At 51.5% G+C, this 25,000-nt stretch overlaps 1 protein-coding gene across 8 annotated transcripts in view; it reads right to left on the reverse strand.

Moving 5' to 3' along the window:
• Positions 1-25,000, reverse strand: part of ZNF536 (zinc finger protein 536) — a 411,449-nt gene that overhangs the window by 144,565 nt on the left and 241,884 nt on the right. For 5 of the 8 annotated variants that reach the window (XM_012733183.1, XM_012733180.1, XM_012733182.1 and 2 more), the window contains 2 exons: positions 8,982-9,134; positions 3,575-3,628 (listed from right to left, as the gene is read on the reverse strand). The exons of 1 other annotated variant lie outside the window; for it this stretch is intronic. In XM_012733183.1, coding sequence (XP_012588637.1) covers positions 3,575-3,628; positions 8,982-9,134 — 207 coding nt within the window. The remainder of the gene's footprint in view (positions 1-3,574; positions 3,629-8,981; positions 9,135-25,000) is intronic. 2 more of the 8 variants (XM_012733184.1, XM_012733187.1) reach the window with 1 other exon arrangement.

Genomic DNA, 25,000 nt, shown 5'->3' on the forward strand with positions numbered 1-25,000 from the left:
ACACACATACACACACCCCACAGGAGACACACACACACATCACAGGAGACACACACACGCACACACACACACATACACACACACCACAGGAGACACACGCACATCACAGGAGACACACACATGCACACACACATACACACACCACAGGAGAAACACACACCCCACAGGAGACACACATACACACACCCCACAGGAGACACACACATACACCCCACAGGAGACACACACATACACACCACAGGAGACATGCACACCTCCCCACAGGCAGCAACCCCCACAGGTGAACACCATTCAACGCTACTCCCATACACTCACATGCCATACTCACCCCTCACACTCACCACCACACATACCACATACACAGACCTGTGCATAGCACAGTCGCTCTATCCCACACATCCTCACGCATACCACAGGCACACCTCTCTCACCTAACACCGCACACCCCACAGATGATCTCTTGGCTCAGCCCACTGCTCTGTTAAAGTTCAAAACAGGGGAAAGAGGGCCTCAGCTGAGAAACAAGCACGTTAGAAGCGTGTCTCTGCGGGCAGGCCCGGGGGAGCGAGGGGCTGCCTAGGGAATCTTCCAGGGCTGTTTTGGCTGCCCATGAGAGAAGCTTCCAGAGGCTCCCCCTCCTCGGCCTTCTGCACACAGGCGCCAGAACCCCACAACGTCTCTCCACACGGTTCCACCTCCTGCATCCTCCCTGAAAGGCTTTGTTTGGGTGACTGCTCCCCATCAGCCCAATTCCCCCAGATAAATGCTCCAGAGTGAATTCCACGGATAAACAAACCACCTTTGGATTTGTGTTTAAAAACAAACAAAAAAAGTGATTTTATAATTTATAATTATAAATTATAATTTCTTTATAATCCCTAAATGTTGAATAACCATGATTGCCCTCAGCCTCAAAACCTTTCCTCACCTTTCCTGGGTTTCATCTCGGGGGGCAGGTGGAGGCTGGTGTCCAGAAAATCTTTGGGGTTACAGTCAGCCCCCACAGGGTGTGTGTCTTGCCAGGGAAGCCCAGGGAGGGAGCGTGGAGGTGAACACGTCCTGGAGGTGCATGGTGGCCGAGGGCCTCCTCTCCTGAACACACCCAGCTGTCCCCCAGGCCTTCTCCCCACCGGCTCATCCCCCACAGGCCAGCCTCGTGGGGCCGGGAGCCTGTAGTTATATCTAGCAGGCTCTGGGGGCGGTCAGGGTGGCCCTCTCTCTGTTGATACACGAATGCCAAGTCTGCCTGTGCCGAGAGCTGCTTGCTTCAGAGCCCACGTGACGGCCACCACCGGCCCGACTATGCCTGCAGCACCCTAGACCCTGGCAGTCAAGCGGAATCACTGGCCACTTAGGCCCCAAGTTAGTCCCCATCTACTGGAGAGTCACTCACACTGCCCTGAGCTTCCCAAGGGGTCACTAGTCCTCGGCCACCTCCACACTTGGGGTTCTCTGTCTTTACCTTTATGGGAACCTCACATGAGGAAGATTCTCAAGTCAGGCAGGTGGCAGGAGGTAGCAACAGCAGTGTGGGTTCTGGGCAGCTGCCACTCAGCTGTCCACTGTGAGCACAAAGACCTTTGACTCACACACCTCACATCCAGACTTTTTTTTTTTTTTTGTAGAACTGGGGTATAGGCCACAGGTGCAGTGGGTGAGAGAATCCACCACAGACAGAGTGGGGAGCAGGACAAGGGGATGACTGAAATATACTCTGAGGGGAACAGCAGGTGAGACAGGAGATGCTGCTGTTGCAGCATCCACACCTTTGCATGAAATATCCTGGCGTTTAACTGTCAGCACGTACTCCCACGCTCCCTCAAGCACCCCAGTACCCTGTCTGCAGACTGACGGTAGACAAGGTGGCCAGTTCGAGACTGGTGTCTGCAAAAGGATGTCCACCCCCGAGGTATCCACCCACACTGAAGGGCACAACCTGGACACTGACGGCCTGCTGTGGGAAACCTCTCAAAAGGGGCCCCTACAATGCATTTCTAGAAAGAGCGTTTTGCTAGAAAAGGCACCATAATATCTACAAAGCAGTTCATTTCCAGTGGGCCAGTGAAATGAGAAGAGCCCCACTACATTAAGCCAGCGAATCCACTGACTTTCAGTAAGATGTATATTCAAGTTTGGAATATCATTGATCATTTCTCCTCTGTCACTGTAGCACAAGTGTTTAGAAATATGTGAGCAAGTGATTAAATTCATTGATTGCACCTGTTTTTACACAGTGAGGTCTTTTCTCATTCTGAGCCTCCTCGGGCATGTGAGGTGACAAAAGAAGGTCTCCCTGTTCCAGGCAGGTATCTTGGGGCCCTTCAGAGGAGGCTCTGGCCGCGCCCTCTGAAATACCAGGTGGATTCACACGAATTCAGAAACCCCTTCATCAAGCTTTGAAGAAGCTTCATGCTTCTACCATTTTTTCTACTAAATCTCCAGAAGGGTTTTCACTTTGGAGTAACTGAATATTTTCCTGCATTTGTATCCTCTATTTGATATTTATTTAGTCTTTCTACATGTCTTTACTTAGTTAATACCGGGAGAGATAAATACGGTGGTGCCTTTGCAGTGAAGCTTCAGTACATTAATATAAATTGTACACTAATTCCCCCAAAGCATATATATGTTGTAAACCTGAAGACTTTTCACACAGCTGCTTATTGCTAAACAGTGCCTTGTCCAGAAGGGGACAATCTGTGTCTCTAATTGCTGTCACTGAAGCCGAGATTCATTATGTGACTTTCCCATTAAAATGTGAGCATTAATTTGTATAATGAAATATCACCCACTGCAGTGTTCATTAGCTATGCCCTACTGTATACGGAACATTGTTAGCTACCTAGAAACTGTAGTTAATTTCACTAATGGATATTTCCCTACTTAGTGTTTGGTAGGAAATTTATACTGTAACATTACCTCTTAAACTTTTAAGGAAATTTAAATTCAATCAATTATTTTCAACAAAAGTTTGGGATGTCATTAAAGCAGGAAGAGCAAGGATGGGGGCTGTGGAAAAGGAAAACGGGCTTTCCGTTCCTCTTGGAAATAGAAAAATGATAGAATTTGAATCTAAAAACAGACATCTTTACCGCGATGTCTGTTTCCACTAAGGAAGGGCCACGCATTTGCTCGGTTTAGGAACAAAACTGAAATCTGGACCAAACGTTCCCGAAAATGTCCTCCATGTGCTCTGGTAAGTGATCACACAGCCTGGCTACCTTACCCGAGGGAGGCATGACAGGAGCGCCAGGTAAGGTGTGTACACAGGTGCACTGTTCCTGGGACAGACGAGACCTGCCCCCTCCCACACCTGTACCAGGGTTCTCGGGAAGCTCCCGGAGGATGCAAAACAGTTTCCAAAATGGCACAAGGACTTTGCCATCCCTGTGAGGCTGGTGGCTTAGGACCCTCCTCAGGCCACGATACCACCTGCTGTACCTCACAGTAATGGTGGGGAAACTGAGGCACGCGGGGCAAAGAGGACCTGGCCTCCGGCCAGCGAGAGGTGGGCTGGAAGAGCCAGGTGCACAGTACTTCCCTGTGAAATCGCCGGGAGGCTGCGTCAACACACCTTGTGGGCACAAGTCACTTCCTTTCCTCCCGCTGGTTATGGTGTGGACACACACTGTCAAAGAAATGGTGCATTAATTGCCTAAAACAAGCCAAAAATTAACCCGATTTTCAATACGACGCTGTGGTGAGGAGACGGACTCCAGGGAGGCAGACCTGGGCTACTAACCCGGCACTCCGCACAGGCCAGCTCCCTGTCCGACCTCAGTTTCCCCACTGCGCAGGGCGGGAGTTGAGCGGATTCGCTGGTGGTCAGCACGGCCGGGACGCGTGTGAAAGAGCCCCCCTGTGACTACTGTTTGGGTAGTTGCTCTGTCCCTGTTGGCTGGATTTTTCAGAGGCCAGTTGGTTGCTATCTTGCTGTGTAGACATGACTTCGGCCATCAGGCCAGTGAACACCAGCCCCTCACCTCTGCAGCCCCCTGTCGGGTACACACGGCGCTTTGGGGACACTGTAGGGGAGACATCCTGGCACCTCATGACTCTCCTTTGGTCCTGTTGGGACAGGGAAACTGGTGCTGGAGACAGAATACCGGTGATGGCCGAGGAGGGCACTGGTGTCCCGCTTAGGGGCCCCAGTTGCTGCGTCATGGTGTCACCCACCCAGAAAGGGTGAATGGTAGGGGGCACGCCCCCCAGCCCACCTGGGGGAGACTCCTGGAAACCACTGCCGGCCTCCTTACGCCCATTCATTCCCATAAAGAGGCTCCCAACTCAAGGCCCGAGCAGCACACGCAGCACATCAAAACCAGATTAATAAACCACGCGCATAATTTGAGAGGGGAGAAAAGTAATGAGATTTATTTTTAATTAGTCCCTGAACTTCCGTGCCTCCAAGTTTTCACAAGTGAGGTTGTTTATTACATTCCTCTATCCTGGTCATTCCTGAAACAACAGAACCCTCCTGGGAACCCCGACACACAGGTGAGCTGGCTGATGGGGAGCCCAGGCAGTGCCGGCCCGGTGTGCTGCACACACCCGGAGCTCAGATGGGACGCACGACCCCCAGCCCTCCTGGACCCCAGCAATGCCTGCCTTCTGCACGCAAAGCACCCCAGGGCCCTCGCAGGTACCCCTCAGTGGGGCTCAAAGAGGAAGCAGCGAGGCAAAGGACAATAGCTGATGCACAAACCACTGGCTGAACTCGGGGCCCTGGGAGCGCCTGCTCCCATCCCACGCCATCACGCCATGATGACATGTTTGCTGGGGCACGTCCGAGGACGCTGACGGCTCATGTCAACCCGGCTGGGCCGCTGGTGCTCAGATATTTGCTTAAAGACTAGACTAGACGTGCCCATGAAGGTGCGTCTGGATGAAGGTAACATTTGGATGGACAGATTGCTCTGCCCAACGAGGGGAGCCCCAGCCAGTCGGGTGAAGGCCTGAAAGAACAAAAGGCTGACTAGGAAGCTCCCTCGCCTGTCTTTTTTTTTTTTTTTTAATATATATATATATCTGCATCATTCTTCCTTTTTGCACAGCGAGCTTGCTGATGGTCTTTGAGCTGGGACTCAGGTCAGGGGTTTGCCCTGTCAGCCCTCCTGCTTCTCAAGCCTTTGGGTTTGGCATGGAATTTATGTCATTCTGCTCTCTGGCCCCCTGCAGGGCCAACTGCAAATCTTGGAGCTTCTCAGCCTCCAGAATCATCAAGGGAGCCAATTCCTTATAGTAACTCTCTATCACTATCTCTGTCTATCTCTACACACACACACACACACGCTTATCTCAGCCAGCTCCCCTCAGTGGGCCACAGAGAGTGCTCTGCAGGAGCCTTGATGGGGCTACCCCTAGGAACCGAGGGTCATGGAGAACTAGGGGTCCCCAGACACCACCCCCTCTGTCTCACTTGGTGCGCAGAGACAGCAGAAACGTGCTAGCTACCTGCAGCTTCCCCAGCCCCAGGTGTTCAGAGCGAGCTGCCTGGTGCAACATCTCAGCAGCTCTCCCATAAACAGGTGCCGGGAGAGGGAGAGCAGTAATCGAGTTAATGTCGTGGGGTTTAAAAGGGAAAGTGGCTTTTATCAGTGGATGTTATATGATCATGGCTTCCTATAAAAACAGAGTCGGATAGAAGAATCTAGAGAACGTACCATCTCATATCGCAACCAATTAAAATATATTTATTACACGTTGGGTTTTTAATGTGCTCATATGGGTCCATTACAGAAAAACTTGGGAAGACGGCATCCTGAGAAACAGGCCCTGTCTCCCGGCTGCTGTCCTGCCGCCACCACACAATAACACAGAGAGAGGGGAAGGGAGGTCGTGGCGCTGACCGGCTCCTCGCAGATAACTAGGCTTTGATTTGCAATTACTCATGTAATCGACACTTTTGCATTGTCAGAATGGGTGTTTACTTCGGTGATTTCGACATGTAACATTTTCTGTTCTCTTCAAAAGCACAAGGGTAAGCATTTTCCAACTTCTTTGTTCTTTGATAAGAAGGAAATTGATCTTTATCTAGTTACCACTCTGCCTTTTTCAATGGCAATACTGCTGGAGTGGGGTTGCTCGTGTGCCTGATAGATGGTGTCCCCAAGACTCTTTCCCTTTCCTCCCTTATTCTGGAAAGTTTCCACAATGCCTGAGTCCATGGCCCTGTCTTGTGCTTCTCAGTGTCTACAAAGACCATCAGGCATGCGCACCTTAGACGGTTGTGAAGCAGGAGTTCAGGGGAAAAAAAAAGAAATCTCAACTTTTAAAATTGCTTACAACAGCACCTATTTCATTCTAGCCAGAAGCAGTGGGACTTTGGCCATCTTCATTCCACATATCTGGAATATTCTGTTGAGTGTCTACTCTCACCGAGGGGCCAGCAGGGGCCCACCGGCCAGCAGAGCTCCCGGCGGGGAGGCCGGCCCTTCCTCTCTGACCCTCCCTCCCGGGCAGACAGAGCCAGCCTCGCTCTGGGGAACCAGCACCACCTCACAGGCGGGCCCAGGCACCAGCATCTACAGCCACTGAAAGGGCAGCATCTCAGGCCGGGCCTAGGGCTTCCTACTTCTGCCGACGGCCCACTGGTGGTTGCCTGGTGAACTGTGCCCCACATCCTGGTGTCCGTGGGTGCCGCCAGGACTACGACCACAACCCCAAAGAACCCAGTTCCAACTTGGGAAGGAAAGTGGGCACCGGGATGATCCCAGAAATCCTGCCCTGAGTCTGGCCACAGGAGGGTCTCACTGAGAACAGGGCAGGGGAGCCAAACTGAAGCTGAGGGTGAGCCGGAGCTGCCGGGCGGAGCAGCGTGAAGACCCTGTGGCGAAACTCCATGCCCCTCCCAGGGCTCTTGTGTCCTAGGGTGAGGAGAGGGGTCGTCCCTTCACAGCCCAGAATCTGACCCGCACAGCCACTGCCTGCTGGGCCTGCTGGGCCTGCTGAGGGGCCGTGGAGGGCCTTGTTTCTTCCGCGCCACCTGGCACAGTGCGGGGTTTGCAGGAGGAGAGTCGCTCACTGCTCCTGGCATGCGTCCTGTCACTCATGCTTTCAAATGAGTGGAACATGCCCTCCTGTGGGGGTCCTCTTGCAAGCCTGCACTTCTGCAATTTAAGAAAAAGGCAACATGGCCAGCTCACACTCTCCTGTGAGACCAGCAGTATATATAGAAATGAACAAGGAAACCAAAGAAGGTAAGTTTGGAACGTGCTCAGTTTACGGAGGAAATAAGGCCAGGACCTGAGGGCCATTTTAGACAGGGCTCAGGAAGGCTCTGAAGCTGAGAACACCCCGATGGGGGAGACGTGGGACAGAGGCCCCACGGCAGAGGCAGCGCTGTGCCTGGGCGAGGACAGAGGCCGTGGTTTGAGAAGGATGCTGAGGGAAGACAGCTGAGACCGTCTGGGGGTTGGATGTAGCCGTGGAAGCCTCCTCTGGCCAGGATCACCGCACAAGGGGTGACAGAGGAAGTGCTGGGAGTAGAGGGGGTCCCCGGCGTGGGCACTGGCCACGCTCCCCCGTGCCCCCTCTCTGCATGAAGACAGCAGCCCTTGGCCACAGCCCCTGTTCCGAGGGTCCCTCGGCACGAGGGTGATTTGCAGACACCAGGTGAGGTGCCAGGTGAGGGCTCTGGGCTTCAACCACACACAACACACCAGCCCCTTGTGCACGGAACCTCCCGCATAACCCTGAGCCTTATTGATTCCTTGGGAAATAGACCACAATTATTTTTGAAAATAGATGGCATATTTGTCTATCCTCTGAAGCAGCTCATACTCTAATAGATAAAGTGTCAGGAGAAAAATCAAACAAAATGGAGGTGTCCATATCTCAGATAGATTTTTTTTTTTTGTATTGGCAACATGCAAACAACTAGCAGAAAAGCAAAGAGGAACTGTTAAGGGGAAGGATGTCCTAAAGGAACTCTGCAGAGTCTTATGGACTCCACCCCCTACTCCAGCTTTCTGGACCCTACACACCACTCCAGTGATTGGAAACTACAATTCCCAGCAGTACCAGGGAGAGAACAGCGAGGACCCAAGGGCGGAGCTAGCAGGAATTCTGGGACATTTGGGGGATAAATAGGGCGCAACTGCATCTCCTGTTCTCTCACTGGGGCAATGGCTCTCTAGACCGCGTGACTCGGTGTTTTCAGTCAGCCCAGCCAAGCCGGTAATGTATCCCAGTTACTTGGTATCCCGCTCTCTTTTCCTGGGTTGTTTCCGATTCCTTTCCCCTTTTGTAAAGAAACCTGTTATTGTGTGTCCCTGCAGTGTAACTGAGTTGTGAGCGCACAGGTGAGGCCCCACAGACAGGCGACCCAGTCCACTCTGGGCTACCCTGTAACAGAACCATGACTGAGAGGCAAGGCAGAGAGGCCAAAGGAAGCCTGGCTTTTGAGGGGCTATCATGTCCCCCAAAGAGAATAGTAACCCAAGTGGTTCAGCAGCCATTTCCCCCCGTTTGGTAAAGAGCACCTCATTTTGAGGCGACCTGGTGGTGAGTCACCCATCCTCCATGCCATGGGGAGCTGGCTCCATCATCCAGGCCCAGGACCACGCATCACCCCAGCCGACCCACAGGGGCGCTGCGGAGCTCCCTGCTATACACCAAAGAGTCCCAGAAGGTTCCCTAGCCGCTGCTGGCTCATTTGCTCCTGAAAGACCTGCAGGTCGGGTCCACCTTGGAGTTGGGAGGTGCCACTTCAGGGCAGCAGGAAGACGTCACCCTCAAAAGGCCCTAGCACCCATCCGTCACCAGGGCCACAGGACAGCTAGCTACTCACTTGGAGAGGGGACACAGGACCAAGGACATTCTGTCCGGATCCACACAGTGGAGATCAGGCCCGGGGAGAAGGCGACAGTGTCAGGACTAATACTGACAGTCGGTCGGTGACCGTCAGCCCTGGCCCAGGGCGGAGGCGGGACCAGGAGGGCCTCCTTCCGGAGCTGCGCATGCGCGTCCGGATCTCTCACCTGTGTGTATCCTCAGGTGGACCTTTAGGTGATGGGATGTCCGGAAGGTTTTCCCACAGTAGGGGCAGTCCTTCATGGCCGAGCCCAGGCTCCTGTCGCGAAGCAGCGCGGGCTGCTGGACGCCGGCAGCTCTCCCAGCCTCCTCGCCAATGTCTGCATCGGAGGAGAAACGTTCTCACATCACTTCAGCACATGTCAGAAGTGGTTCGCACCAAAACTGCTAACACCACACAAAGTTAAACATGTCAATACTACACCTGTCTATTTCATTCTTTAAATCTGACAGAATGCTGACAATTCATGTATTTTCTTGTTATTCTCTTAAATTATTTCATCTTTCCTATCATCATTTTAAGCAGCATATGGTACCTTTATATTGAACTGAATTAAACAAGAAAAGAAACAGCTGTGTCAGCAGCTGGTTTGATTTCTTCTTTTGCTTAGCTCCTATTAAATATTTTTTTTCAAAAGTTTAAAAAATGTTGGTGTTGGTTGAATCTGATTAATTTATAATATGGGCGAGCTGGAGAGTTCACTATAGGATCGGAATCTCATTTGCATTATATCAAGCAACAAACGAAGACGAGGCGTCTCGACTCAGTCCCTAAGACTTGCAGACATACAGCTATTTTGGGACAGGGAAGAAAATTATCCCAAGCGGATCATTTCTTCCTTGTAGAGTCTCATGCCCATCGCTGGCTGGTGTAATCTCATGAAAGGGAGAAGAAAAAGTATGGAAATGCACTTCCACAATTAGCCCATGATAAACATATAGTGACATATTCAAAGTCATGTGCAGAAACTCAGCTGCAAAACTCCCATAAACTCAGAGCACTGCAGTTAAATCTTTGTGCAGTGACTTGAGAACTTCCTCTGTAAAGTATCAATACAAATTTTCCTTCCCACTGTTATTTGTTATGTAACCCAAACCATTAGAAAATGGAATAAAATTTACATACGGCTGCCTTCTGCACAGAAATGACGGGACATAATAGTAAATAAAACTGAAAATATCTAGTGGTTGCAGGATATGTTACTGCGGCCCCTGAGGCCTGACATCACACTGCCGAGGAGGCAGTATTGGGGAGCAGGGCCGGCGCCGGGGACCCACGTCTCCGTGAAGGAGGGACAAGCCTTCGCCTCTGGACTCTGGGCGAGTGTTTCCCCCCACCTGGAAGCCTCCCTCTCTGCAGCGCTGCAGCCTGAACTCCAGCTCCCAGGCCCACGGGGTCCTCTCCCCAGTGTCCTGTCCACCCTCCAGGCCTTGCGGGAGATCCACTGGGAGGACGAACGGGGGGACACTCTGGGATAATGAGCAGACCTCGAGTTCTGCAGAGAGCAGAATGAACAAGATGTGTAACTTCCCAGCCATGGGAAATGCAGATTGCTTTCATCCTGCCCTGTCTGCTCCTGGTCTTCCTGCTAACAGCTGAAAGGGAGAGACTTACAGGCCGTGAACAAGAGAAAGGCAAACACACTTGGCTCTTATTTGGCTGTTTGTTCCCCACCCTGAGGGAGCCCTCTGGCTGGTGTGTCCTCTCTCTTTGGCCTATGTCTACGACACTGACACCCTGGACATTTCCTAGAAGTTTGGTCTGAGATCCATGGGGGAGCTGCTGAGTGCACCCAACTTCCCAGCGACATCCCTTCAGCACTTTTCCCAGGCAGAGGACCGAGCTCCTCCAAATAGAACCACATCCCATCCCGTTTCCAGACACCCTGGAGCCCACTGGGTCCGAGCCGAGCCAGCCTCTCTCTCTGCACCACATGTTGACTCCTGGCCACCCCACAAGGGGCAGTGTGGTCAAGTCACAGCAAACGTGACCCCTGTGCAGCCACAGCAGGTAGGCCCTGAGTATACGGAGTCCCCAGGGCTCGAGCCCAAACTCTGCATGCAGGGGCCGGCTGCTAACAGTCCAGGAGATGAGCGTCAGTCCAAGCATAGACAGCCTAGGCTTAAGCATCTCCTCGCAGCCCCATCCCCATCCCAACATCACCCGCTTTCCTTCTGTAGGATCATGAGGTGAGCTTAAGATCACAATAACCCTGATTAAACATCCCCCAGTGCTCGCTGCGACAGTTAGGAAACCCTATTTAAGTTACAAGGCCGACAGCTGTCAATTTGAAATACAGGCAAAACTAAGTGCCCCGGATGGAGCAGGTGGGCAGGTGTGGACTCCGGATGTGGAGTCCCCGCAGGGGCACATGTGCTGTGGCCCACGGAGTATCTCCCCCTGAGCCTGCCCCTAAGCCCATTGTGACAGGGACAGGACTGTCCAGGAGGTTGGGGTGGAACAAGAAGGATGTGTTTCTGCTGAAGCTTCTGCTAAGTGGCTGCCCAAGGCGCCTTCTAGAGAGCACAGTGACCCCACTTCCCGGCCCTGGAAGGCTCCACAGAAGTTTTTGGTGAGCAGTGCTTCACTATATGTCCCCCAGCAACTGCCTGTATGCACATTCTTTTATCTTTCTATCTTGGATATGTGTGGCCCAATAAAAAGAATAAATTTGTAAGATAAACAGCTTCCTTTGCAGATTTAAGAGTCTCATTTTCGCTTTATACAGACATGGCTTTTTTTGAGGACCAGAGGGCCTATAGCGTTTACTCTTGGACTAATCCAACTAGAAAAACAAACTGAGAGCAACCATAGAGGAGAGTGGTGGGTGGTCCCAGGATGTGTCCAGAGAGGCTGGAAGCCAAGTCCCTGGGCGCCAAGGAAGCTCCGGCCCAGCCACACACACACACACAGGACCCGCCTAGGTCCAGGCCTTATCTGGAGGGGCGGTCGGGAACCCCGGGCACGCTGGTGGCCCAAGCACGCCAAGAGTCCACGAGGCTCACTCGAGGGCGAGTCGGTGATGACAGCCCAGGGTAGCATCCCAGGATTCGCCTGCACCCCAGGATTTGCCTACAGACAGCCCTCCCCCAGTGCCCCAGAAACAGGCGATACAAAGAAAGAAGCATCAGGAGAGGTGCCTCTGTGACCCTTCACCAGACCTTTTGTGAACTGGTTCAAGTTTTTAAAAATATTCCTTTTCCTGCAACATGCATATCTCTTCCCTCTAAGCAGACACTTTCCCAAATGGGCTGGGTGGAGACAGAAGGCGGACTTGTGGACAGAGGTCAGGCTGACGCCCATCATCTGCCACCCCTGCTCACCTGTGAAGAGACAGCGCTGAGGCTCCTGGAGACCCAGACGCCCCGTTTGGGCACATCTGGCCACAGGCTCCTGCCTAACACAGACTCAGCCTGGGAGTGCCCAGGGGACTCAGATGACAGGGACGTGGAGGGAAATGTGTCTCTTCTTGACTGTTAGATGACGTGAATTTTGTTCTTCAGAAATGGGTGTCTTACATGAGTACAGTGGTTTTCCAGAGGATGCAGGCTGTGGGTGCAGCCCCTGCGTACAAACAAGTGAATTGCAATAGGTACCCCAAATTCTGCTTTCTCCTACTCTTGTGAGCTGAAAGTAAATTGCTAAAAATGGGAAAGGACCCAGTATTTCAAGTTGTGCTTCAAGAATCCAAGATTGGCGGGGTCAATTATCAGGAAACTGGCCTTTCTAATTTGTCTTCTCAAGGTCAGATATCATGCCGCCTACACTTCCATTTGCTTGTTCCAAGGTGAGCCTGGGTCTAGGTGACATTAATGCTGTCATCCCCTAAGTATGGATGAGGGAGCTCCCACAGCTGTGGGCTGGAAGAGGAGCTAGGGAAATTAAAAATGGCCATGGATCATGTTAGCATCCTCACCATCAACTGAACAAAGAATCAGAGGCTTAGAAAGACAAACAACTTTTCCAAAGTTGAAACCTAGACATATATAAGTACTATCAGCAGCTCCCTGAAGCCATCTCTGAGGTAAGCTGTCTGACTGTCCCCAAATATAAATTGAATTTTTGGGTGTCCCATCATAGACATAACCTTACTGATATATAATATGATTGGAATTTAAAAACATGGTTTATGAAAATTTTATGCTTTAAGGGAAGAGTCCATTCCCCACCTCTGGCCCTGATGCCCTCCAGTAATTTCCCTAGTGTGTATTTAAAATAGGCTTGCTCGCCAAGATGGCTGACCCAGGAGTCAGCATCTTCTCCTTCTGGGTTCATAACGCCTGGTTGTCTTGAGGCCCAGGCTTCATGGTGCCCCTGACCCTTGGATCCATCAGCCCAAGGGGACACAGCTTTCAGGTCTTTCAGCCCCAGCCGGCCAGTCCAGCCCAGACTGGCTTTGCTCACTTCCTGCAATTTCATCTACCAAACCTAGCCTCACCCTACAGTCCAATGAAAAACAAGATGAATCTTTGGGAGTCAGGAGGAAAGCACTGTGCAGGTGCTGCTAAGTACCCCTCGTTTCCCTGTATTTCCCAACTTCCCCTGCCCAAATTGAGGCCAGGTGACGGATTCTGCTGCCGCCTCCCTTGCGTCCCACAACTTTGCAGCATGAGGGTTGTAAGGACAAACGCACAGAGAGGAAGCTCCAAGGTGCCTGAGTCACCAGGTGGATGTGAGTTGCCCTGCCGCTGACTTGGTGTGAATGACAACCTGGTTTTGTTAGGTCACAGAGACTCGAGAGGCCACTTGTGAAAAGGAATCAGTAACTGATTAAGAAAAACAAACCCACTGATGAAGTCTTCTGGGTTTAGGGACAATCTTCTAGGTGATCCTATTAATTCACGGGATGAAAGAGAGAGCAAGAGTCAGATAGAACAAACGAGCAAAGTGAGACAGAAAAAGAGAAAGAAGAGAGGCCCCTTTTTAAATTATGTATCGCCAGTTCTCACTCCATCCTAACTGAAGTCTTAAATGTCATACACCTAAAACTATATTTTGGAAAGATTTCCATTAAAACATTTATAGTGATGATGATGATGATGATGATGATGATGATGATGATGATGATGATGATGATTCCATTCTGGGAATGGAGAGTTACCCCAGAAGCCTGGAAAATATAGCACCTGGGCATTTTCTACTTTATGATATAAAATGCTATGGGATTTTAACTTCTAGGGAACATTTAGTATAACAGTAAACACATTTTCCCAGGTGAACTGTGCAGTTAATGCTGAAAGTGTGCCTCATGCAAAGAACATCTTAAAAGCATGTTTCTTACTTCAATAATAGAAAAAAAAAACTATTTGTGGGTTTAGGAATAATAAGGATGCTAAAAACCACATCTTTCCTCTTAATTTCTTTGTTGCATATACCAGTACATCAAAAATCTTTTTAGGGGAGCAGAAATAACTGACACCTTGGAGAAAGTCCAAAGAAACATATAGTTCCCTTAAACGTCTAATGCTTTCCCTTATTTTAAAAATTGAAATTAACAAACTCTAATAAAACAATGATGACTGTGGTAGAGATTTCTGGTTAGTAATAAAACGGCATTTACTTAAAAATGATTTTTAATTAACAGTATGCACAAAAATTACAACATTACTGTAAACAATTCCGCTTAACTCTTGGAAGACATAACTTGTGCCTTGGGTCAGCATTAATTTGGTGTCTCTGTTGTTTCATCAAAGTTCTCTGGTTTATGATGGCCATATATAGTCATGCAAAGCAGTTAAGCATTAATATGGATTGGCAAAAGTATTTGTTTAAATAGAGAGCTATTTTAGAAACGGATGTCCACTTTCAAGAAGGCGACAGCAGCTTTTCTTTGGGCTCCCAGGAGCAGGGCTGGGGAGCCCTGGGGAACAGACTCCCGTGTGGAGATGGTAGTGTTCGCTCACGCCGCCTTATCCCACAACCCAACCCCAAATCTGTCCAGAGCTCTATCTTCTTTCGGCAAGACAGGATTTCTGGAACTGGGGAAATAGGTCATTAGAAAGCTAAAATTTGGAGGAAAAGAATAAGATACGAGGATCTCAAATAGCTTCTCTAAAGCAACATTTTGATGAGTTAAGTGAAAATGAATCAGAAACACATGGATTAAATTTCCCTTAAAATACACAAGGGCTTCAAAATCAAGCACTGTGGGCCAAATGTGTTTCTGGTTTTACCAAGCCCAGAGCCCTTTCCTAATTGCCAGGGGAGTGTGTGGAACCCCCCTGCTGGTGACTGGGCCACCCATGGGGTCTTCATCTCTGTGATGAAACTGCTGTTGACAACATCCTCTGTGACCCTGGGGTCACCAGCTCTCCAAGGGCTCGGGGCCGGCTGTGGGCTGGCTGCGCGGACTTTTAGTTCTCAGGCTGGGGCCTGGACTGTAGCTGCAGCAGGCAGGACTTGGGGCTCATCTGGTGAGCAGCTCTGCACACCCATCTCTCCCCTCTGGCCTGGTCACCCATGGTGGATGGGGCTGCCCTAGAAGACCCTGGCTGGGGGTGTAGAGACAGGGAAGGATCAGCTAAGAGCTGGTGCAGTGAGGGGACCAGGCAGCAGACTGCACTGCCAAGGGCCGGCCTGCAGGACTGGTTTGGGCAAAGGGTCCTCCTGGCCACAGGCAGGTTACTTTATAGTAACCGCAGGTTCCTCTCCTCCAACCCCTCACCTCTGCTCTGAGCTCACTGCACCTCCGCACAGACTCCCTGCTCCCCTCTTAAGCCGTAAGCCCTCTTCACTGGTTCCCCACACTGGGCTCAGTGCACCCCTCCACGTGGAGTTCTCTTCTCCCAGAATTCACTCGAATCCAGGCTTGAGTCCCAAAGTCACTTGTTGGGAAAGGTGCGGCTTCTCGGGCTGTCAGGAATCTCCCGTCTCCCGCTCCCAGCACGCTCTCCCTCCGCCTCCTTCCTTCACAGCACCTGCCACCCTTGGCAGGTACTTAACTGGCCTATGCATCTGTCTGCTTGCTCCTGTCCCTGCCCTGGGCCACGAGCGCCACACACATGGGGGCCATTTACTGCTGTCTGATATCTACCGGCACGTGGTGGATCGTAGCTGGACACAATACAACTTTTGTCAACAAATGAAAGAATCAGAGGAAGCCAGCAAAGGGGAGTTCAGAGGCTCGTGGCAGCAAGGGTTGCCCAAAGAGCAGGAGAGCGTCTGGCCCCAGAAAAATACCACAGTGGTCCCAAGTGCCCAGCACCTCCAAGGGCGAGAGCGTGATGTCAGCAGCCGGGTAGACAGGGGTGGTGACCAGGGAGTTTTCCTGGAGGCGACCCCAGTCCTCTCTCCACTCCGGTGAAGGAGCCACAAACACACACTCAGCCAGGCCATCAGTGAGCTTTCTAGAAAGTGGGGGCACGTGGCTGAGGCACCTCCCACTTTGCCATTTACCCATGTGATGGCTAAAAAGGAAGATCTCACTGTCACCAGAAGAAATAGCCTCTGTCAGCATGAAGAGACTTTAATCAATAGAAGATACAGCAAAACATGTATTTTTAAAGTAATCTATGCCCTACTGACTATTGGAATTATTGTAAAATATTTGTCTTTCCTTCCTCTTTTTCATACTTTAAATTATTCCTTTCTTTAAAAAAAAAAAAGAACATAGAAGCCTCTATGTGCCATAAAGCATAAATCCCCAAAAGATGTCTACATAATTTATTTCCCTTAAAAAAGCCCTATAGCTTTTAAGATCCTCTTATGATAATTTACAGCCCCCTCATGGATGGGTGGTGTGGGGGCGGAGGCCGGGGGCTGCGGGCCATCTCCTTCATGGCGGGCGTGTTCCAAGGAATCCTTACCTAAATGACAGAGAGTATGCCGGACGGATCGGTTTTAATATGCACTTGGTCAGTCGCCATAACTTGTGGGGCTGAGTTTTCTCCTGGGAACTGAGCACATTGAGAGGAGCAGGAGTGATTGGGAGATAACACCTCCCCTGGAGACGTGTTTTGCCATACACTTTTTTAAACAAAGAAGACATCTTAAGCACCTTGCAATATCTTTCATTTAATCGTTGGCAGAAGGAGGTCCCTGGTGAACGCTGGCCTGTGTCTTTCTCTTTAACCAGCTGAGTGATCCAAGCTTTTAATATAGCCGTTCCAATTATTGTAAAAGTCATCTAGTACCTTATAACCACAAATATTGACAGTTTATTGCACAACACATTCCTGACATTTGAAGGTCACACCATACATAATACATACTCTTTTATAAAAGTGTCTGGAACAAAGAGATACATGATAAGCAATTACCTCTCCCCGCTTGTGCCTACGTACAGTCCGGGCCGGCTGAAGGGTGCGTGGGGCGCTTGGGGTGCGTGGGGTGCGTGGCAACCATGCACCCTTTTAAATAACCTATTAAGGTAACATGGCGACACTCCTGATGGACAATTATGAAGCAGCTGGTGAGCACACTGCGGTGGGATGGGCTGGCCGGGGTCTGGGGTCCAGGGCTGGGGTCCCCCCTCTGCCGAGTCCGGATCACAGTGCCACTTCACCACAGAAATCCATGCCTCGCTCCACAATCGGATTTCCCCCAAAGCCACTAAGCATAATAGTGTCATATGTTCTTGTTTTTCAGATTGATCTTCATGTGGCTGAAAGGAATTTTAACATTCACCCAGCCCGGATGAGGAGCGCCTGCAAGCCCAGCCAGCCGAGTGCCCCAGAGGACACTGCCCAGGACTGCGGCCCCAGGCTCACAGCCCTCCCCTGCGTACCACTCACAGGAACCCAGTGCACTAGAGGAAGCCAGGAGGGGGCACAGGAACTCCCCAATCTCTGCTGACACCAAAGCCCTGCATAATCTCTGGAGAACATTCCAGAAGCAAGTGTACCATGCCCTTCCTCCAAAGGTGGCTCTGTCCAGTACCCACTGGTCTTTCTAGGCTTGAACAGAAAGGCTCAAGTGACACATTAAGCAGGAAGAGTTTGCAACCCAAAGGCTACAGGTCAAAATCGAGTCCCAGCAACTCCAGGAGAAATCGCATAACCTCACTGAGGTCTGCCTGAGACTCTGGCGAAATCGCATAACCTCACTGAGGTCTGGCTCCTCTCAGCACCAGGGGAGAGTCAGAAGGATTCTCTGAGCACAGTGCCTGTGCAGGATGGGTTCCAGTTAATAGCGGCTTTTAACATGAATAGTGCCAAAGGGTCACGCTGTTGTAAGAACTAGGGGGCGGAAGGGGAGGGAACAGAGACCAGGGGCTTCAGGGCCCCCTCATGCTCCCCCCAGCTCCCACCTAGGGACCCAGACACATGCACAAGGACCAGGATGAGGGCACATGTTCCGATCCTGAAAAGTGCAGTTTCTCTGAAGCTCTGACAACCCAGGCAATTTCCCAAGTTAACAGTGAAAAACAATTCAGGCTGCGATTGAGCTTCGCGTAGATGACAATCTTTAATCACAGATGAAGCGGCAGGTCATTAGAATCTACACCAAACTCTCTTCCAAACGATACTAATGGCTGTTGTTTGGGGAAGAAAAAAAAATATATATATATATATGCATGTGTATATGTGTGAGTATAAATGCAAATATATATTATATATACTGAGAACTGTATTAAAATAAATAATTGGCAAACTCTCAAGGTAATCAAAAGCTCCTCCAACAGTAATTTTATTTTGATCTCCAGAATGAACATCCTAAAATTTAAAACATGGGACCAAAATGATTTCTGTAGGATGACATGTTTATTAGCATTAAATCCCAGGAAAGAGGGCTTTCTGATAAAGAACACATTTTTGCATCTGAAAAGCATACACATCAGAATGTGTGTGTTTCTTTAAGAAGCTATTCTGTTTTAGAGGGTAGCGGGTAAGACAGGGCACCACGTGACCAGGAGGTTGCTATGGTAAATATGCATTTTTTATTGAAGAGTAAACAGTGGCAGAAAACAAGTGTCAATTGCCAGCTCTGAAGTTCCTGCCATTTTTGAGCTGCACTGACTTACCTAGCCCTTTTCATTGGAGAAGCTTTAGCAGACAAAAACTATCATAGGATCAACATTTTAAAAATACATATTTAGGACATATTTAGGAACCCCTCAAGACCTTGCAATAATAAATACCTAAGCTGACATAAAAATTAGCCAAAAAAAAAAATTGATCTAGCTCTGCCCGTGACAACAGATAGATATTTCTAGAGAGCTGCTGCCAGCCTGGTGGGTCTCCAAAGGACAAAACCTTAGGTCTTGGCCGAGGCCACAGAGTGCAGGAGCCAAGGAGACAGTCGAGGTGACCCTCACTGCTCATTGTCTTGGTCCCTGCAGAAACACAAAGCCGGAGCCAAGGCGGAGGGAGCCGCCGCCTGCCTGAGTCCTTGTCTGGCCACCTGATGCCCAGGTTGCTGGCCGGCAGTGGCACCTGCAGCAAAGTTGTTGCTGTGTCCCCCTTATACAGACAGGCAGGAGCCTGAATTTATTCCGGATATTTCTAAACCGGCAAGTTTATTTCCCTTTGATAGACACATGAGCGAGCTTTTCCCAGGGATACATCAGGCCACATTCTCCACCTGGGCGAGTCCCCACTCAGTCCTCAGTGGGCCCCCGCCGCCGCCACCCCAGCAGGGGGAAGAGCCAGCTGTGCTGTTCTCTAAAGCCAGCTTCCCACTGCCCCCTGCCGAGGACCAGGCTGGGCTTCTGGCTGGCACTACTCACCCAACACACGGGTGAATGAGTAACAGGTCAGTAAGTGAACTGGTCCTTGGTCTGGGCAGGGCTAGCCCCCGGGGGCAGCAGCTTCTCAGGAAGGGTAATTCTGTTCATTCTACCTTTGCTCACAGATGAAAGGACCAAGTACTGGCCAATTTCTCAAAGGGAACTTTCCAGACTTTGGGAATCCCACAGTTTAATCGAAAGGAATCTTTTTCTTTTCAAGATTTATTTATTTATGCACACAAGAGCTGGGATGTAGGCCAGAGTTTGTGTGTGGGGGAGGTGGGGGCTGGTGACAAGATTCACCAGATACACAGTGGGGAGCAGAACAGGTGGATCTACAGAAACACACTTCTGAGGGGAGCAGCAGGGAGACAGGAGAAGTCTGCTGCGCCATGTGGGTCAGCTCCCTGGCCGGGGATCGCACTCATGCTGCAGTGGCTGGTGATAAAGTCATAGTGCTGAGACTTAACCCCTTGCACCACCAGGGAGGATCCTCTTCCAAAGGAACCATAACCAGGGATAAGGGACTGACAAAACAAGATGAACGCATTCTCCAAGGAGCCTTCAGAAGGAGGGGACAGTTGGCAGCCCTGTCTGTGGGGGGAAGGGCCTGAGGCTCTGGGGCATGTCTGCAGGACCCTGGGTAAACACAAAGACCACAGGGACTGCAGGGGGCTGGGCATTAGAACAACAATACACCAACCCAACAGGTTTGCTTGAGTCCAACATCTGAGCTTGAAGCCGAAGCTCCTTGAACTTTACCTTCCTTGTTAGTAAATTTGGGTAATAATTGGATAACAGCACTTCTTACAAAGGAATCGGGGGTTCCATGAGATGGGGTTTTCCAGACCTGAGTCTCGTGGAGGAACCACAACAGAACACAGTTGTTGATGTCCAGGCGCCCGTTCTGGGCTCCAGTGTCACCCTGCCCCTCGGAGCCGTGCAATGATGAGGCTCTCTGGGCCGCCCAGCCTCCACACACTGGGTGAGGTGAGGAATGGCGTGCCTGGGCCGCAACCGCTCATGAAGATTCGGGCCCCAGTGCTCGCGGTGGCCAGGACCCGCCAGCAACGATGATTCATGTACTCAGTCCCCACCCTCCCAGGAGGATTCACGATCCAAAACTGGAAATGGAACCAGGTAAAACCAAGGGACCCCAAACTGTTAGGGTACATGTTCTAAGAGGGTTTGGCCATTTGGGCCCACAAAGGCAAAAAACACAGGCTCTTACTAATTGGGGTGCAGAGAGAGAGAAAAGATGGGGTTTCAATGAACAGATCCCCAGGATGACTCCCCAGATGACCCATCCCCTCATGGGTATATGCCCAGCCGGGTGGGCTCAGCCCAGAGCAGGGTGACAGGCCTGAAAGCTGGCCAAGACACCTCCCGCAGGGACCATAGCAAAGCGGTTGGCAGGTCCCAGAGAGCTGGGGCAGAGGGAGAGACCCAGCGCTGAAATGCAGCATATAATCCGCCACAAGGACAACTGCCGCTGTCTCTGCTGAAATGCTACAGTACTCACCACAGGTGTCTCGTCCGTCCCTCGTCCACCTCACTTATCTATCTCCCGGAACTAGCCGGCTCCTTCCCAGCCGACCCCACTCCAGCCCATTCAGCCTGGCATCTGGGAACTAACCCAAGGCGGCTGCATGTAAGGGGCAGCAGGGAAAATGTGCCTGCTCACCCAGCTGTTTTGCTCCTCCCCTTCTGCAGAGACGCATTCTGGAAGGGGAGGATCATTCCCCATGTGCAAAGCAACCCTGTGGTGGGAAGTCCATGAATATATACACCCTCCTCGTGTATTTTTCATCGTAAACTGATGGCTTATTTAAGGTGTGTCCTAGACACAACAGAGCTACTCCCAACAACCCCTGCAGGTGTCAGTGGGGTGGGGAGGAGGCCCTGGAAGGGAGTTGGGGCACTGCAGGACAGGAAGAGACGTGGCACTTTCTGCAGCTCAACTTCCCCCCAGGAACCAGCTAAAGGCAGTGGGCAGATGCCTCGAGTACCCTCGTCCAGATGCACAGACCAGCAGGCTCCTCTGCTCTGCACCCCAGAGACTGTCTGACTCGCCTCTGTCCCGTTCCAGAGAAGCACACCCAGGGCTGGGCAAAAGTTCTGGAACTTTCTTGTGACATTGGACAGTGACGCATCTGAACTGGGCCTTCCCTCATCAACGCGCAAGCAGGCCATGGAGATGCACTCCTACCCCAGCCCTCCAGGGCCTCCCGCAGGAGAAAGGTGAGAACTTTCTCACTGACTTGACTCTGGTCCTCTTCCAGATGCAAAACCTCGAACTCCAGCTCAGCCCACCGCTTCCACCTTGCCCCGCAAATCCCACTCATTCTTGCAGGTTTGACTCCAGTGTAGCTTCCTCGGCATATAGTCTCTGAACCCAGACTAAATAGGGTCCACCCTGATCACCCCAAAGTGTAACCTCCAGGAGAATCTGTTCTCAGGAGCATGTGTGAGTGGCTGCCGGCTTTCTGTCTCCCCAGCCTATCTAGTCTCTAAAGTCTGGGCTGGAGTCTGCTTTCCTCGCTCTGTGTCCCTAAGACCTCCGGCATGCAGCGAGTGCTTGGTAAATACCAGGACTCATCATCTGAACACGTGAATGAACGACTGAATGAATGAACAGCCGAGTGGAGGGATGAATGAATACATGCATGAATGAAAGGCTTTGGGGAGTTGGGTATGCTAGTCCTTGACTGTCATCAAAGGAAGTTCCCTTCTTCCATTAAGTTCTTAACTTGCCTCCATTGATGCCCCCCCACAGTACAGGGGCCTGGGCTGAGTGTGCAGAGTCTGCTGCTGGAAGGAAAGGGAGACGTGGACACAGGTACCTCTGGGCTCTGTGTGGCCTCAGTCCCCACCACCTTGCCCTCTGTCAGCCCGGCCCACTGCTCCCGGGGTTCCCGTTTTCTGCTCCCCAGGCTCCCTAGCCCTCCTCTGCTAGAGCCCGACCCCTCTGGGGAGACCTGGTTTCTCCTCTGAGACTCACCTGCCATACCAACATCCACGGCTCCCTCCCAGGGCCTTCCCTGCCCAGCCAGAGTGACGCGCACACAGGTGGGGCTCTGTTCTGCAGCCAGCAAGAGGGGCTCGGGACCCCCACCCCAAAACTCCGCAGGGGGCAGCAGGTGGGTATGACTCCGACAAGCTGGCCCCCGGACCATGCTGGGGGTAGCAGCGTCCAGGCCCTGTCTGTTCTGCCTCGGACTGCTGCTGAGCTTCTGCGCCTGAAGAAGAAGGCAGTCCCAGCACGTGTGCTCGGGGGTGTCCCACCTCACCGGCTTCCATCTGCACAATGCGTGTTGTCTTCCGTCAGCCCAAAGCCTCCAACCTCCAGGTTCTCTCGGCCCCCACCCCTCCACGGCTGCCCCCAGCTGACCGGGCCGGGCGCTGTTTGTGTATCTGCTGCTGCTGGAGCTCTCGTCCCCAGAAAGGAGGGGTCCATCTGCTTTTCTGTGGCATCCCCAGCTCCTAACTAAGCACTGGGTACATAGTAGGTGCTTTTTTCAGTGACTAATCACCATTTGACAAGCTGACACCACTTTGCTGGGTGCATTTTCCTTTAATATGGAAAACCTCTTCCCACCCCTTGTGAGCCCTTCCACACTAACATTCAAAGCAGAGCCGTGTTCACACAGTACCTCATCCTGCGATGCTAATTTCTATCCCATAACCGAGAGAGACAACTAAATGTTGCAAGGTTATTCAAAACTCCTGCCCCTTATCCTCTGACTTCTCCTTAGGGGAAAATTGCACAGGAATACATTTCCTCATCTGTATGTTAAAGCACGCTTATAATCCACCTATCATGATTGCAATTTTGGGAATCAAAACGGAGATCCAAAACAGCAGAGTGATCTACATTTTAGCCACATATATTATAATAAATTAAGTCAAAGAAAGAGCGCTGCATTAACTCTGGCTCCTTTCCTTTTATACCCCGTGAGGACACGGGAGCCGGACTCCGCAAGAGCCTGGCTTCCCGCCTGCGCCAGCCACCCCATTACATTGCCCTCTACCTGGAAAGGGAGGGTCCAGGTGTCACCTGCGCTACCAGGTGATGGCCGTGCCCATCCCACGTGTTCGCAGCATTGACTGAACCAGGCCTTGCAGCCGAGGTTCAAAGCCACAGCGGGGCTGCCAGTATCCTGGTCGCGGGCAGACAGGAACTGCAAGGAGCAGACAGTCGGGCAGCTGACGGAGGGGTCCCCACTGATCCCTGTAGACAAGACACCCAGGGGCGCTCGGACCCAGAGACGAGTGTCCACTACTTTAATGACTCAGCCCGGGTCCTCTCCCGAGGCTGGACCTCTGTTTCCACTACCAGAACATGTGGGATAGACACCCCAACAATCATCACACAGGGTTTTCAACTGCTCAATAGATTTAACATTTCAAATTTGGGGGCATTGTGTAGGTAACCCTAGTCTCCAGTTTCTCTGGGATGGCTCTGTCCATGGTGCTCAGAAGTGGCTGATGGACAGGGGGGGGGGGCTTCCTCCATCCCCCACTTCCTGCACCACACTACCTGGATGTTCCCATCCTGCATTCCTCCCAGCCAAGATGATCCCGGACCCCCTTTCCACCTCGGAAGGCAGCCTGTCCAACCTCGGTTGAGCAAATAAGGCAGAAACCTCCAGACTAATTCTCATAATTATTTCGGGCCTATTATGTCAAAGCCTGCGCTGACTGTAGGGTCAGGTGCTCAGAGGAAGAGAGGGGGAGAAACACTTTAAAGTGATAGCAAGGATCCTTTGATTCTTTAATACCAAATTGCATCCAGAAATGCTGAAACACGCGCTCCCGACCTTAGTCAAATTTCAAAGAGGCCTCAGCAGGAAGGGCGGGCCATGACGAGAGAGACCAGGAACCCACACAACTGGAAGCCCCAGCCAGGGGACCCCCCGAGAGCCTCCCCACAGCCTGGCCTGCGGCACACTCACCCTGCGCACCTCACCTCGCCTGTCTCCTCCAGGGTGGAATGCCACCTCCCTCTTCTCTTCTGCAAGGGCTTCCCAACTCACTCCTCTTGCAGCCTCTTTATGACGCCCTCTCCTCTGATTCTTTTCTGGACGTTTCTACACAATGCCCTGCTGCTCTGGATGGCTTGCTCGTTTTTCCCACGTGTTTTGACTCCTGCCTGCTTACCGAGAGCGCCCCGTGGGCCTGCCTGTCTCATAATCACCTACAAGGCCGGGCGAAGGCCGAGCTCACAGAGTCACTCAATAAACACATGTTGCTTGACCTTTCCGTTGTGAAAGACACCGCTATTACCTCCTCCGGGGCTTTCCGTGCAGGCCCGCCGAGGAAAGAGCAGCTCTGGCCTCTGACCCAGTCACAGCAGACACGCTTGACTCTCTGGCCTCCACGCTCTCACCGCTGCTGCCCCCAGCATTTACTCAGATGTGAGTGAAGTCACCAGCCAGCTGATGTGACGGTGTGTGCCCCGTGCCGGGCACAGGCTGGTGGACTTGCGTGGTGGCCAGGGGCTGACTGGCCCGGAGAGG

The sequence above is a fragment of the Condylura cristata genome, unplaced genomic scaffold (assembly GCF_000260355.1).
Source record: "Condylura cristata isolate star-nosed mole 26May11 unplaced genomic scaffold, ConCri1.0 scaffold00039, whole genome shotgun sequence".
Taxonomy (NCBI): Eukaryota; Metazoa; Chordata; class Mammalia; order Eulipotyphla; family Talpidae; genus Condylura; species Condylura cristata.